Source organism: Eptatretus burgeri, chromosome 9 (assembly GCF_056783735.1).
Source record: "Eptatretus burgeri isolate ZD-2024b chromosome 9, Ebu_testis_v1, whole genome shotgun sequence".
Classification (NCBI taxonomy): Eukaryota; Metazoa; Chordata; class Myxini; order Myxiniformes; family Myxinidae; genus Eptatretus; species Eptatretus burgeri.
In genome coordinates, this window is record NC_140969.1 from 3,833,378 (window position 1) to 3,850,431 (window position 17,054).

General features: G+C 41.3%; 1 protein-coding gene across 3 annotated transcripts in view; it reads left to right on the forward strand.

Moving 5' to 3' along the window:
* KCNH1 (potassium voltage-gated channel subfamily H member 1) overlaps window positions 1–17,054 on the forward strand; it is a 559,936-nt gene that overhangs the window by 79,842 nt on the left and 463,040 nt on the right. For all 3 annotated transcript variants that reach the window (XM_085893962.1, XM_085893960.1, XM_085893961.1), the window contains one exon: window positions 9,675–9,781. In XM_085893962.1, coding sequence (XP_085750088.1) covers window positions 9,675–9,781 — 107 coding nt within the window. The remainder of the gene's footprint in view (window positions 1–9,674; window positions 9,782–17,054) is intronic.

Below are 17,054 nucleotides of genomic sequence, written 5' to 3' on the forward strand. Positions count from 1 at the left end.
GAATAAAAGGAAGGATTTTATTTTATTTTATCTTTCCCCTTGTCTGTATCTGAGTCTGTGTGGAGACATCTCAAAATTATCTTTAGTTTTCCTCACGTTTTCAATATCACACGTTGATTTATTTCCATTATAAATATTTGATTTATGTTCATGAAACCATTATTTATTAAATTTGCTTGTGTCTGTCTATTCGTCGTGGGTTCGAGTATAAACCCTTGTGTTTCCGCCCTGGTGAAGCGCCGAGCTGCTTTATTCCTGTGCACGCCATTGTTGTTAAGAATCTCGGCTGTAAGCCGACAAGGGAGAAAACCCTTTGGCAATCCATTCAGGCTGGTGTTGACCGCCCCACACACGACAACTGGGTCCGGAGTGGGACGGTGTTAAAGGCCCGGTCACACCTTGACGTTTTAGCCAACGTATGCTGATTTTTGAATTTTTTTTCTAAAATGCTGGCACACGTTGAATACGTTATGGGTAAGTTTTGATAACATTGAGAGCACGCTGAAAAACACTGCCATACGTCGTTGTACGTTGGCTTTAAACGTTGTACTTTTTGGTTGTCCTCAAATTTTTTCATGCTTGAAATTTCACGACGTATGCCGGCGTATAACTCATACGTTCCGCTACGCTGGCCACAAGTTGTATGCACGGTCTGCGATCGTTGACAGACGTCAACACATGCTACTTGTAAGTTAATCATAAGTTGAGACACGCCGAGGTAATGTTTAGTGTAACCGAAACTTATTTGTAACCTATGATTAACGTGTTGTTGGCACGTTACGCGATCGTTGCCACACATCGACAGACGTTACTTTTAAGTTACTCATAGGCTGAAAGACGTCGGTATAATGGATCGTCCTTGCGTCACCGCCCACGGCTACGGCCAGGACACTTATTTGCAGCATTCCTCAAACTTTTCTTCGGCATGACGAGGATGTTCACACTTCGATGTCTAGCTTGGCTATGATTCCAATTGTCCATCGGCAGCGTCTATTTAAAATAGTCGAGTTTGAACGTTTTAACACGTTCAAAAGAAACGCTTCAAATTTCCAAACCCCAGCGTCAAAAAACAAAGGCGAGTGACAGCAATTTAAATCGTTCATTGCAAACAATGAAAATAGCTGAGTGGTACCGTTTAAAAGTCGTTGAGTGTAAAAAAAATCCAATTGTTGAGCGCAAGCGTCTACTTTCAATAGTGGAGATGCAGCCATTTAAATCGTTAAATCGTTAAACGCAAGGACGATCCATCATAACCCACACCCTCCCCCTCACACTCACCTACGACTGCCAACATGAACAAACTAATACTAATACTGATACTGATACTGATACTGTTACTGCTGACATGGACATCGACTCAAAAAGGACTCGAAAACACTGTTGGGTTCCCTTTTTATGAGCAGCATTTTTATATACCAATTCCCAAAACCGCTGGGAACACGTCTTTATATGGCAGTTGTAAGCTAGAAACACATTAATTTTTTTTTTGTCGACCGGAAGACGTCATTGGAATACGTCTACATACGTCGATGTGTGTTGGGACTACGTAAAGAATTGGTTCAAAGCACGTCAAACATAAGTTAGAAATAAGTTTCGCGTAAAAAAGACATTACCGCGACGTGTTTCGACTTATGAGTAGCTAATAAGTAGCCTTTGTGGACGTGTGTAAGTGTCCGCATATCGTGTGTAAAACTTATCCCCATCGCATGCGGAACGTGTGTCATACGCCGAGTACGTCGTAAAATTTTGAACATGTTTAAAATTTCTTGACATACTCTACTTACTACGACGTATGATAGCGTACTTTAGCGTTGTACTCACGTATACCAAACTTACTCATACCGTATTTGACGTGCCCCAACGTTTTAGACACATTTTTCTTCTGTCGGCATACGCTGGCAAGATCGCCAAGGTGTGACCGCGATGTTGACACTTCCATTTCTACGGCAGTTATGATTCGAATCATTGTGCGTCAGCCTTTTAATAGGCTACGTCACGACATCGTCGGCGATGCGTGCAACGCGCTATGCCTAAGTTAGACTATCGTTGGGCATCGGTTGTGTAGGCCGACAACAGGTTCAGCATTTGTTGGTATAAGTTATCTATAACACAACGAAACGTTCTGTGTCCGTTACCAATGCGTTATACATAAGACCAAGTCGCTATGAATACATCCGAATCTTTAAAAAAAAACATCAAAAGTTCAACGTAAGCCAGCGTTTTACATACATTTTAATACGTTGCCTTCGCTGGCTAAAACGTCAAGGTGTGACCGGGCCTTAACCGGCGTGGACACGACAATATGTATGTGTCAATATATCACACATGCCCACACAAATACATTATATATGTATCACAGGACACCTTGCAATTTCACGATCCATCCATTGGGATCATACTCTGAGCAGAGCGCTGGTGCTCCCTAAGCAATCTCCTTGGCTATTGGACACAATCCTGGACAGGTTGCCACTCTGACACAGGATACCAGCAAGCTGGCACTCATTTTGCCGACCTCGGAAGGATGACAGGCAGAGTCAACCCCACCTGGTATTAATTCAACACCCGAGTGGGATTTGAACTCGGGATCCTAGGATCCCAAGCCCACCACACTAACCATTAAGCCAACACCAGGCATATTTCACTATCCTTGACTTAAATTTCATTATTTAACAAAAATAACACCATATGCTTGGCCTGTTTAATGCTGGTTTAAATAGACCAAGCATATGTTAACGCCAGTTATAAAGTTGAAACATCTTAAAATGTTTTTTCAAAGTATCACTTTCAAGAGCGCAGGTTTTGCCTTTGCTGTCGAATGGCCCTGAGGTTTACCGCTCCACTACCAAAGATTAATTTGAAACTTTTAGTGCATTGTATTTTCCGTGCTGAAAAGGCAGTCTTCACGTGCACTTTAAATCTTGGTGGGCATATTGGTCATGAGACACGATGAACACCTCCCAAAAGGGTTCTCATCTTACATTATAACAAGAAAAGAAACATTTTAAAAAAACAATGTGAAAACATAGAGGGATGAAATCAAAGAACAACCAAAGTAGGTAGGAATGACACCACATTACGATGCCACAATACAACACCACAATCCTCTTATGGATTACCATCACGACATCTTTTGACATTTTACTGTTGTTATATTACGAGAGCAGCACTCACGGGAGCACATACCTCCCGCCAGGTGAAACACTTTACGTTTTATTTCCCACTGATGGGCCAGATCGGGATCTGGACCTTAACCAAAATGTAATTGGCTTGTTCTTGTCACCTCACCAACTCTTCCACCAAGTTTTGTCATCACCCGTCCAAAATCTTTGGAAATATCATGGTATATATCGATTTTGGCTTCATCACTCAATCGTGAAGAATCACTTTGAGAATTGAAAAAAAATCTCATATCTGGATCTTCACAAACATTGAATCAATTTCCAACCTGGCCTCCAAAGCCAGCCGCCGACTGGGAATCCTCCATCGTGCAAATTCCTTCCTCGGCCAACCTGAGCTCCTGACCACATACAAAGCTTTCGTCCGCAGCCTGATGGAGTACTGCTCTCCCCTCCGCGGTGGTGCTCCTGCCTCACACCTCTCTCGGCTTCACGTTGTGGAAACCAAGGCATCATTGGCATCTCCCGTGATGAGGCCGAGTCTTTGGGCCTCTCACTCTCTCACCACAGGCAGGTCAGTGGTCTTTCTGTCTTCTACCGTCTCCTCTCCGGTCTCGCCCCCCTGCTCTGTCTGCGATTTGTCCCCACCATATTTCCGCAGGGTGCTCAAGGTCCACCAACAACCCCCTTCTGGTAAAACTACCAAAGCCATGAATCACTGCTCACCTTCACTCTTTCATTCCTCTTTTTTCCCAGCTTTGGAATACACTCCCTCATTCTGTTCAATCGCATCCTTCCCTCCAGGCCTTCAAAACAGTTGTTCACTACCACGTCTTATCATCCCCCATCGAAATCTTCGATCTTTTCTACCCCCGTTAATCCACCCCAAACCCACCCCCTTCAAATTCCCTGCTCTCCTTCCAGAAAGTCCCTGTAATGTCCATCCTGTATTCCCCATGTTCCCCACCCCATCCCTCTCCCTTCCACGGATCTCCTAATGTCTCTTCCACACGGTTTTGCCCTTCCCTCTCCCACGTCTCTTGTCTCATGCCCCCCTTGCTGTGCGTTTTGTGATAGCTCTCATATGAGCCTTGACAATGTCTACAAATTTTTTTTTAAAAAACATTCTTGTAACACACCAACCTTGCCCACCAAGTTTCGTCTGAATCCATCCATAACGTTTTGGATATCGTGCTCACAGATAAACAAACCTGAGCCAAAACGTAACCTCCTTGCACTTTCAATGGCAGAGTTAATTAATGAACAAGATCGGTAAATGCATGTCCAAGAAATGGTTAAGGATGTATTCAACATCGGGTTTTCTTACAACTAAAATGGCCACCAGTCGGTCATCTTTGATGGAAGCTCGAAACAACATGATGTGTTTATGTACATCAATCATCATGTGTTGTTTTTGTGTCAAGTTTGAACAAAATTGGCACATACATATCTGAGATATGCTTGCAGACAGATGGACTCATTGATGCACGGATGGACGAGACCCGGTCCATCAGCCCCCGTTTTGGACCAAGTCCAATGGGGGCTAATAACTCCTAAATTATATGCTGACCTTTCATGAAATGTAAGTACATTGCTTGGGGAAAAAGTAGAAACCATTACATATTATCATTAATTGTGTCACAACCCTTGATGCTTGTGTATGTTTTGGGATTGAATTTTTTTTTTCCCACAACTCCAGCAATATGAAGGGCTTGATAGACATCCTCAGCCTCACCAGGACAAAGACTTATTTCACTCCGAGTCTCGCGACAACAGTTATTTTATTACCCCGTCTCCTTTTCTTTGAAACAGTCTTCGCCACCTTTTCTCACAACTTTAGTCCTCTGCAGCAGATTGTTTTAACCAATGAGTTGAGAAACTCTGAAACATCCTTGACGGCATAATCTGGCCCATGGGCTTTGTGCAAGAGATGTAGTATTTCGAATTTGGAAACGAGGAAAAGTCTAAAGGAGTCAGAATTTGAAGCTAAAGCAATAAGGGAAGCAATTCAAATCTACAATCCCATGCAGAAGCCTTGCCGACTGGAGGTGTGAGACGCAGAACTCCTTTTTGGTGGTTTTCACATCCCTCACCTGATGGATTTTCTCAACTTTTCCAAGAATCCTGCATTGTACTATCTGTTCATCTTTTGATGATGCTGTATACATTTCACCAGTAACATACAGTCAACAACTAAGGAAGAGCTGATCATAATCTTCCCAATTGATGCCCACACCTTGAACCTATTTGGGGATTGAGTTCAACAAGCTTCCATCACGACAATTCACCTTTTGGCTTCTGGATTAAAGTGAGATTTCCAAAAAGTCACGTTTCTCTTGAGTGCCCAACATGCTTGGAAACTGAGGATTATCTTTGAACCACTCCAAAAAGGTTATTTGAAACTTTCATCCTGGCAACTCATTACTTGGGATCTATAGTTCTTGCCATCTATTGGGCAGGGACCTTGTCGAGGTAAAGAAGTTAATTGAGAATCCTTTCAGCCAAATCCCGAGTGATCCCAATTTCTGCAGCAAGGTAACAGACTGTCATTTGACAATCATCCATTGCAATGTTCTCAACTAAGCCAATGGTTCCTTGGTTTACTCCATTGAATGGTCAACCAGAATTGGGGTCAACTTCAACACTTCCTGCCTTTGATGGATGCAACCCAGCACTTGACTGTGGATTATGAAGGGGGCACTCTCCCCCAATGGCATACACATATTATTATGCATTCTCTAGAGTGTATATTTGATCACAGCTGAGTATTTATAACAATTAATTTTCTCCAAGTCAGATTTACTCGTCACAAAAATTTTAATTGAATAGAAGGTTAATTATTCGAAATAATTTTTGCATCAAAACATCTTGAGATGTGTGAGGCTAATACTTGTCAATACGCACCATTTCATAATTCAACCCCTTGTCAGGTTTAGAACTTTTCTCGTGCTATTGTGGTCTTCAAACCTGATTGATGTTCTGGTTGTGGTGTACTTGCTCCCATTGCATATATCTCAAATTTGGCAAATTACCCTTTCTCGGTAGAGTTTAGTTTTGGAGATCGTTGTGGTCAAGGTATGTGTTTGGTGCTGGAAGAATGTGTTACATTCTGGAAATGAATCGCAGGTACAGTTTCACAAATACCCTAAACAGTAATGATACATGTTTGCTATCTGAATGGTCTGAATGGTCGTGTTAGCACAGTGATGGATTTTCTTGAGAATGATGCTTCACTATTCATGAGATCAAATGCAATGTTTCAGGAAGAGCAAGAGAGCTTTCCCCCACCATAAAACATCTTCATACAGTTTGTTCGCCACAATGGCTGATGTAGTCGAAACATTGAAGGATCTAGAATGGGGTTGTCATGAAACTTACTGTTTCATTTGGTGAATTGATATTTGGCAGGGACATGATGATAAATGCAGTCTGTCGGTCGGATAGGGCATAAATTTTTGTAATTAGTCCTGGGTAGCGGCAGACGATTGCATCCGAACATCTTGGAATCTCTACCGTCCACTTCAGAATGCTGGCAGATGGGACGGCCCACATAGTGTTCCCTTTGAAAAACGATGTACTTATTGATGCCCTGCTTGCAAATCTCTGTGATGGAGGTTGGTTTGGGAGTCAATCCCAGAATAGATATCTCAAATGCGAGTATGCCCTTCCCTCTGAGCTATCCTGTTCGCCTCATTTACTTTGTTAATTTTCTGCTGTTCCATTTGTTCTGTTACATCCTGATCTGTTCTTTGTTGTAGCTCATCGACGAGCCTTGACTTTTTATATTAAAAAAAAAAAATCCAGTGCCTCAAAAACTTGGGATTTGTGACTTGTTTAACCAAATGATACAATTTCACAGTGGAACCTCAATGTTTACTGTCAAGCAAGTATAATGTAAGTTGTGATATGACTGCCAAGTCCTATGCATTACTGATCAAACAACCAATGTTAATGTTCCCATCTGAGCATTTAGCTCCTGTTTCTGGGATTCAAATCCCATATACTGCTTATTTGTCCATTGTTAGCCTCCTCGCTTATTCTTGAAGGCTATTGTAATATGTCTGTATTACCCTAAAGGCTATTGTAATATGTCTGTATGTGTTATTGAGTGCGTTCGTGAATGCACACACAGATCTGCTTTAATGTAGACCATTCAGTCATATCTAATGTTTATATATATACCCTGATAATACTCTGAAGGTTTCATTTTTGCGAGCATGAAATTGGAACAAAGTTGTCTGATTTAACCATAACAGGTGAAGAATGCACACATTCTGTTGGGCATCTTTGGCCACAACAAATTGTGTTTCAAGATGCCATTCACAGTTTTTCTCTCAGACCTTGCAGCGTACATCAGACCATTGGCTCGACCAGCACGCTTGGACAGCCTTCATCGCAGTTTGAGCTCCCTAGTTGAACCCATGGTCAAAATGTGCTGCAAGGTCTACCGGCTCGACTGGCACTCCCTGGCGACCTCAGGCACGACTAGCACGATTGGACAGCCTTCATCACATTTCGAGCTATCTCGTCAAACCCGTGGTCAAAATGTGCTGCAAGGTCTATGGGCTCGATTAGCACTCCTTTGACAAAGATTTCTAATTTAACCACAATAGCTTTGTATATAATTTCATTATAAGTTGATTTCACATCTTGATTGTGGATGATGTCCGAGGTAACCATGCCCATTCCTGAGGGTGTGTTTGTCCTCACCGCGATCTATTGTAATCTCCTGACTTGGTCATTTTTAAAAATGATCACAAGCATGCAACGTTCTGCCGCAATAAAGCAGGATTTTACATTTAGCATGAAAAATACAAATGCTGAATTATAAAAAAATGTTTAAAAAAATAATCTATAAGGGGCCACAATAATTGAGTTGCTGTATAAAATGGGACGTTTCACAAACCTTGGCGAGGCTCTGAATGGTTAACTGCCCTGTTTTGTTTCCCCCACATGTGATGGATATAAACCAAGCGCCCCCACGACACTTAAAATAACTGTGAAGAAGAGAAGCTTCTTATCCCCATGTTTTTTGGAAAAAAAAACGGAGGGACATTGTCATCGGCTCCATCTGTCCGTCCGTCCATCATACTATCTCCTCCTAAACGGTTGTGCAGAAATTCACTAAACTTGGCAGTTATGATCATCAAATGGCATGAAGGTGCGAGAGCGGTGTCATTTTTGACCCCGCACCCTGGGGTGGGGTCAAAAGGTCAAATACCCCCCAAAATTGAAATTACGGGCATATTTTAAAAACATTTTTCAATAAAACTTTGTATATGAAATCTACGTTGGGGGAAACATGAAATATGTCACAATTTTTTTGCGATTTGACTCTGGGTTCATGCCCCAGGGGGTGGGGACTTGTGATGGGTCAAAATGGGAAAATAAATTTTAACTCAAACTTTGATATTGGGTCATTCCTGGTGGAACTTTTTGCCATCTTTGAACTTTGCTTTAGCTGGAAAGCTTGGGGATTTGCGATGGCGTGCCATCGACTTCGCTCTAGTTCTTTATGCCAACAATTTCTGATTTGCTTAATTTGAATCACCAATGCACATTTCGCTCATTTACAAACCATAATGGATGCGTCATTTTTGTTTAGGCAATGTTTTATCACACTCCCGTAGCATTTCTGATCATACGCCTCTGGAATAAAAATATAATGCATGGCAATTGACTTGGGGAACTGGAACTGCAAAACTGAATAACAATCTTAACTGGTAACTTAATATTACATTATTTACTTCAATGAATGAAGTTATAGAGCTGTCAGGATAGCCTGGAGAGTTTGCACACTTGCCTCTGAGCTGTCCAGCTTGAGTTTGAATCCTGTCCTAGCTATAAACTATCATCCGGGCATTTGACAGGCAAGGCGAGGCATCGATGTGTGTGCCATCCCTTGCATGACGGTTAAACTGTGTGTCTTGTCTGTTGACATTAGTTTGTGGATGTTAAAGATCCCACAGTGTCCTTCGTGAAGAGTAGACGAGCAATCGCCGGCACCCTGACATTACAATTTCTTGGACACTCAGTTGGACATCTATGATTGTACTGTTAAGTCCTGCCTAAGAAATTGTTGAATGAAAGACTATATAGAAGAAGTATTTAAGTACATTAGTACAGGACAGTGGAATCCAAAGATAAAAGAATATCCACATTTCAACTTGTGAAATTTTACCTGCAGTCTCACTTCGATCCCATTATCACTTAACCAACTTGTCAAAATAGAGAGTTTAACTTAATTTCCCTGCAATGCAGTTACAGTTTTGATTCTTTTTTTATTATTATTAAAGAAAAAGGTTCATTTAACTTTTTTTTTTAATGTCAAGTTGAAATTTATTCCTTAAAATTGGATTGTTTTTTCCATCAAAACTGCCATTCATAAGAACCAAATTCATTACAATGAGTGTTCCTTTATAATGTCACTCCGCTGTATTAGAACAGAGATTGTTGATGACCGTTTGGGTTTTCCTCTTGTTAAACTTACCTGTGTGTGCTCTTTGTTATGCAGCGGTGACTTGTATTTGACGTCTTTCACCTCCCTTTCCCTGGAAGCTTCATGTACGGGGAGCTTACGGACAAGGACACCATCGAGAGGGTTAAACAAGCCTTCGAGAGCTGCGAAAGCAACTCGATCGAGATTCTCATGTACAAGAAGAACCGTGAGTTCGCTGCTATTACCTTTTTGCACCAATTTCAATGTGGCATTCCCTCTTGCTCTTTTGATAGTTGTTTGACACTTGCATGGATTGCAGTATTACCATGAGCTTCAGCTTTGTGTTCTGCCCATCAACATACTCAACCAAAGAGGTTCTCCTTTACATTAACATTCATGGCATTCGATGCGAGGGTTCATCAAGAACCTATTAGTTGATTGCTCTTGCAAAAGGAAATCAAAGTTCGAGTTTCCATTGAGTGCTTGGAGTGAGTGCAACTTGGCATTTCCACGAGATCCTGCCAAAACTGAGTGAGGTGTTTCTCTGCCGGGTTTCTAAAGTCACAATAGATAAGGTAACTTGTATCATCTTTTTATTTTTATTTTTTAATTGTTGGAGGCCTTTACTTGATTCTTAGAGAATTGTGAAAAATACATTAATATTCATTTAATAATGATAAAAAATTTGTATACAATGTCGAGGCTTGTGGAGGAGCTACAACATAGAAGGATTAGGATGTAACATAATAAAAGCAACAGTATAAAGAGAGGGGAAAGGGGGAGGGAAACACACCAACAGCAGGGATGAGGGACAAAATAGAGGGAAACTTGGAGAAATAAGGGATGTGGGGAAGAATGAAAGCTAGGGGAGGACACAAGGGGTGAACAAGATGGATACAACCACAAACTCTCAGGAAGGAAAACCTGGACACTTGAAAAGAGGTGAACTTGGAGGGGGGGCTGAACAAGAGGTGAGTGAATGATCTGCAATGGTAATGGATGACTTGAAACTCTGCAGCGAAGTATAAGATTGAAAAGGCTGAGGATGTTGGTTCCGCAGGCAGAAAGAAGAGGAATGAATGAGTGGAGGTGAGCAGGTTTCTGCATTTTCGGAGTGTCACCAGAAAGGGGTTACTGGTGGACTGCAGAAAGCTGGGGGAGGGGGAGGTGGGAGAACAGAGCATGGAAAGAGCAGAGGGTGCAAGACCAGAAATGAGGTGGTAGAATTTAAAGAGACTACCAACCTGTTTGCGATGGGAAAGTGATAGGTCCTTAAATTGAGCCTCATCATGGGAGATGCCAATGATCTTGAAGGCCTTCATTTCCATGCTGTCAAGCTGAGCAAGATGCGAGGCAGAGGCACCAGCCTCAAGGGGAGAGCAGTACTCCATCAAGCTGCAGATGGAAGACCTTGTAGGTGGATACGAGTTCAGGTGTCTCAAAGAAGGACTTTGCATGAACAAGGATGCCCAATGACTAGCTTTGGAGGCCAACTTAGAAGTGTGATTTACCCAAGAAAGATCATGGCTGATAGTGAGGCCCAAAAGTTTGAGTGATTGAACTTTTTCAAGAAGTTTGTGAAGAAAGTATATGGGAGGGTTTGCCAGATGATTCTTTTGGAGAGACGCAGTGAGAGTGTTATGTGGGATTTGTCAGGATTCAAAGACATTTTCCAAGTGTAGGACCAGCTCATGATTCCATCAAGGTCTGAAGAGAGGGAATGGCTGCAGCCTGCCTGAATAATGAGGGATGTCATGGCAGAGGGTGGAGTCATCAGCAAGTATATAAAGTGGATTTTCAGACAGATTGTTGATGAAGTTTAGGAATAGGATGGGGCCCAGAACACATCCTTACAGCACTCCAGGTTTGACAGAGAGAGAGGAGATGAAAATGATTCTGTTCAGAGCCACATATTGCTACAAGAGTGGAGTATGTCAGTTATCCATGTGTGGATTTGGCTTGTGATGCCACAGCCAGAGAGATTGGAGACTAAGGCAGGGTGCCAGATTGTATTCAATGCTCAAAATACATCCAGAGTGACGGTCCTGATTTCATGTCTGACACTGAGGGCCTCCATCCATTGTTGGGAAAGTCGAAGCAGCATATCCAAATCACAGTGACCTGGTGCAAATTGATTATTATCTGAGATTAGGCGATTGGAGAATGAGTGCGTTTGTGTGTGTCTTTGTGTGCATATGTGTATTGTGATCCTGACTGATTCTGATACACCATACCCTATTACAGAGTGTCTGTGCTGTTGAAGCAGTTTCTTGGCAATGGTTATACCTGGCGATTTGCCATCTCTCTCCCAGCAGTAGTTAGTGTCAGTAACTTGTAATTTGTTCATGGTGCCGGAACTACCCTTGGTGCATATAATGTGATAAGTTTCACATCGATTGCTGAAACAGTTTCAGAGAAAAAGGTTTTTAAAGGATCTGTTTTCATCCTAATATGGCTGCCAAACCGCATGACATATGACAATATATATATATATATATATATATATATATATATATATATATATATATATATATATATATATATATATATATATATATATATATATATATATATACGCAATTTCAAAAAAAAGCTGGGCCACATGTGTGCCTTGCTGACTGGGTCTTCGGTCAAAGTTCTCAGCCTTATCCCGTTTCGGCTCTTCAACCTCGATACGATCAGCGAAGGTGGGCCAGCAGAGGCACATATGCCTCCACATGCAGCACGTACCCTCAGATGCATCTGTACCCCCCCCCTCTTGGATGTATATGTGTATGTATATATTATGTTGTGTAGGCATATTTGTATATTTAGAGGAGAGGATGAACCACACTTTTATACAAGACTGTAGTTATGACAAATCTGATGCTCCCATTCATTCCCAAATTAAAGGCTTGCTTCAGCAAAAATGTAAATTGATGGCTTGATCCAAATTTGCAGTAGTTCTAAGCAGTGAGTTTGAAGGCATGGTTCATCATCCTCTGCCCCTATTTCTCAGACATCCAAGCTCGCCAAGTTTTTCCCACGCTTCTTTATAATCCAGCTGCTGCAACCATTTTGTCACCGACTGTGCACTGTTATCTTTTTCTGTGGTTGTAACATGGCAGTTTCCCATTCATTTTTCCACAGTGTCTTGTTCGTTTGGGTCCGTGGTGCTGTCCCTAATAATTACTCTTTCATCTCTTCATGGATCTCATAAAGTCATCTTCACAATGACTTTTTTTATTTTTAGCGTTGGTTTTTATTTCATTTTTAAAACTATCAAACTATATATAATTTTATAAGTGTCTGTGTATTTGTTTATTTCATCCTTTGTGTGTTTGTTTGTTTGTTCGATCGTTTGTGTGTTTGACTTCTTTGTACTCCTGAATTGCTGGACAGAATGAGTTGAAAACTGGTGGTTGTATTTTCCATGTCGTAAAGGATGATCAAAGGCGCACCTGTCCAAGGTTGCAGGTATTTGGTAGGTATCGGCAACAGCACCTTAACAATTTTTGGTGGATGACCTCTTTGCAAGACATTTCATCTTCTTCTTGTGTATGGCAGCTTGGCTGCCGGGTAGCTATCATTTTGTTGGGGTGTGACTATGCCGCTGATGCTGTGCCCCTAAACTAGTCCACAGGTACTCATTTTACCTCTGGACCTCATTTTACTGGACCTCGGAAGGATGACAGGCTGAGTCAACCCCATCTGGTGTTAATTTAGTGGCAAACTCAGGACCCTAAGATCCCAAGCCAGCCACCATCACCGCTAAGCCAACACCAAGCTTTGCAAGCTATTGGTATGGTGGTAAGCTGGCAAGGGGATGACCCTTTTCAAGAGTAACGAATGGCAGCAAGTCACCCCTTTCGGTTGGTTATTGCTGGTCGAGGGAGGCCATGTCACTATATTTCTCGTCAGTTTTATGATGCTAAATGGAGAGTAAAGAATCACAAAACAATGTAAACAGACGGTTGGGGGGGGGTGGGGCGGATAGCAATGCGACCCAGATCATCAACCTGCGAACCCCTTGAAAGGGAAACAAAACAACTATGAAAATAATTATCGTTCAAATCAAAAATAAAACCTTTTTTTATGTGCTTGACATATTTATAAACACCAGTGGAGTACCCGCACCCACCCTTCAGGCAATCTTGTTCCCAGGATGCAACTTGTTCTTCTGACGTATACCTTTATTTGGGCGGTGTATAGGCAACTGACAGCTCTTGTAGGCAAAAAAGAACACCCTGGGTTACGTGCATAATTCGATATCTGATTTCAGATATCGGATAATGAGGGGGTGAGTAGTGAGTGGGGAGAGAAGAGAGCTGGAGTAGAGGGAGGGAGGGGGAGTAGAAGAGTGAGGGTAGGGTTCCTTTCTAGGGAATTAGTTATAATAACCGGTTTGAATGTATCTGGTCAGACGCGAAGCCATTCAAGCCATTTGAGTATCTTGTGTCAGAGTGACACCTGATGTGGATTTTTTAAAACCCACCTTGTTGTGATCGTTGTCCTCCTGAAGGATTCTAACTGGCCGATTGTGGAATCCTATTTGACTTCAGACAGAGTTTAACGTTTGTCCGATTTGATTATAAAATCCTACAAAAACCCGATCGACACTGATAAAACTGATGTCCACACAAGTCCTTCCTTGTGAAACAATTTATTTTCTAATTATACACCATACACTTCTCACCCATGTACAATGAACTTAAGAATCCCCATTTGATTGCAATATTATTTGGTTCTATTTCATTTATTCTTACTTTAGTTAACAGTTAGACCAACCCGATTCAATTCACTTCTACATTACATCAGAGAGTTTTATTCTAACTTGGTACTTGGTCAGTTCCAAGGAGTACAAGCCACTGAGAAACTATACTTCCTCACATGCTTGCACTGAGAACAATGTGCCTTTCAAAACATTTTATACTTCCATGAGAGAGAGGTTGGGGGATATTCACCCAGACTAGACGTGTCTTTTAGACAAAAAGCCACTTCGTACATTTTCTAAGCTAAGGTTCATTTATCAGCTCGGTCACTCTGCTCCAGAACAACACATTTCTTATCATTTAGGGCAAAAGTCTTTTGGCCAGAAATGACAGCCAATTCAATTTGCAGCATAAAAGTTACATTTCTGAAACTCCATTTGTTACAATTTAAAATACATTAATATAAATTTTTCCCCCACACACCCCATCCAGGATTGTGCCCAATAGCCGAGGAGACTGCTTCGGTGGCACCGACGCTCTGTACTTTTTTCACCTTTATTTACACATTTACTGTTTTTTCACCGAGACTTTTTTTAACACACCCATTTACACATCGTGACCCACAACTTCCAAGTGAGAAACAAATTCTACAAACTTCCGAAAATTAATTAGAAATACAAAACAAGAATATCTTGGTTGGATAAGTGTCCACCACCCAAAATAGTAGCAATTGTAAATTATCTCAGGTGTAACCAATCACATTCAGAATCACACACCAAGTTAGTTGTCCTCCACCTGTAGACTGGTTATATTTCTGGGAAATGTGAATTCAAGAAGCATTTTTGAGGAAAAGCAGGCAAACCACTTTTTGTGGGGTAGTTTTTCACGCTCAACACGAATCTCTTGTTTGCCGAGCCCAAAAATACCTAATAAGGTCACTAATTAAGGTCAAAGGTCAATGAGTGCAAACTTTAAAATTTTTCAAAAAGTGTTTTATTTGACATCCTCTATCCAGATATGTAACTTATTTTACAATATTTTGTATAGTAGGGTTCATACAGGTTTTCAAAATGTGAGAAAAAAAGGAAAATGTGAAGGAAAAATAATGCTATTTTGTTTATATCTCCGTACGAGAGCAACTTTTAGTTTTTTGACATACTGTTTCATTTCACTTTCATTTATATGATTAAATGCCACAAGTGAAATGGTTTGACTGACCCCTATCCATACGTAATTCCTAAAGGCCCGGTCACACCTTGACGTTTTAGCCAACGTATGCCGATTTTTGAATTTTTTTTCTAAAACGCTGGCACACGTTGAATACGTTATGGGTAAGTTTTGATAACATTGAGAGCACGCTGAAAAACACTGCCATACGTCGTTGTACGCTGGCTTTAAACGTTGTACTTTTTGGTTGTCCTCAAATTTTTTCATGCTTGAAATTTCACGACGTATGCCGGCGTATGACTCACACGTTCCGCTACGCTGGCCACAAGTTGTATGCACGGTCTGCGATCGTTGACAGACGTCAATACATGCTACTTGTAAGTTAATCATAAGTTGAGACATGCCGAGGTAATGTTTAGCGTACCCGAAACTTATTTCTAACCTATGATTAACGTGTTGTTGGCACGTTACACGATCGTTGCCACACATCGACAGACGTTACTTTTAAGTTACTCATAGGCTGAAAGACGTCGGTATAATGGATCGTCCTTGCTTCAGCGTCCACGGCCACGGCCAGGACACTTATTTGCAGCATTCTTCAAACTTTTCTTCGGCATGACGAGGATGTTCACACTTCGATGTCTAGCTTGGCTATGATTCCAATTGTCCATCGGCAGCGTCTATTTAAAATAGTCGAGTTTGAGCGTTTTAACACGTTCAGAAGAAACGCTTCAAATTTCAAAACCCCAGCGTCAAAAAACAAAGGCGAGTGACAGCAATTTAAATCGTTCATTGTAAACAATGAAAATAGCTGAGTGGTACCGTTTAAAAGTCGTTGAGTGTAAAAAAAATCCAATTGTTGAGCGCAAGCGTCTACTTTCAATAGTGGGGTTTGAGCGATTTAGCACGCTCAATAGAAACGATTAAAATTTCCGAGCGCCAGCGTCAAAAAACAAAGGCGAGTGACAGCAATTTAAATCGTTCATTGTAAACAATGAAAATAGCTGAGTGGTACCGTTTAAAAGTCGTTGAGTGTAAAAAAATCCAATTGTTGAGCGCAAGCGTCTACTTTCAATAGTGGAGATGCAGCCATTTAAATCGTTGAGTGGCAGCCAATGAATAGCAAACCCTACGTCACCGGCAAAGATAAACTGCCGCACGATATGGATAAGTTAGGCTATCGTTGGGCATAGTTTGTGAACGCCGGCTGCACGATAATTATTCGTTGGTATATCGTATCTATAAGTAATCAAAGCGCTCTATGCACATTATTAGTTCATTGTGCATTTGTCCAACCCGTTATGAATAGACCTAAATCGTAAAAACAAGCTATAGCTCATTGTTGAAAAAGCCCCATAAAAAATTAACCGCGAAGAACTTCGAACAATGGTGAAAAGATGTCTCCTACCCGTGGACACGCGGACGCAAGGACGATCCATCATAACCCACACCCTCCCCCTCACACTCACCTACTACTGCCAACATGAACAAACTACCACTAATACTAATACTAATACTGATACTGATACTGATACTGATACTGTTACTGCTGACATGAACATCGACTCAAAAAGGAGTCAAAAACACTGTTGGGTTCCCCTTTTATGAGCAGCATTTTTATATACCAATTCCCAAAACCGC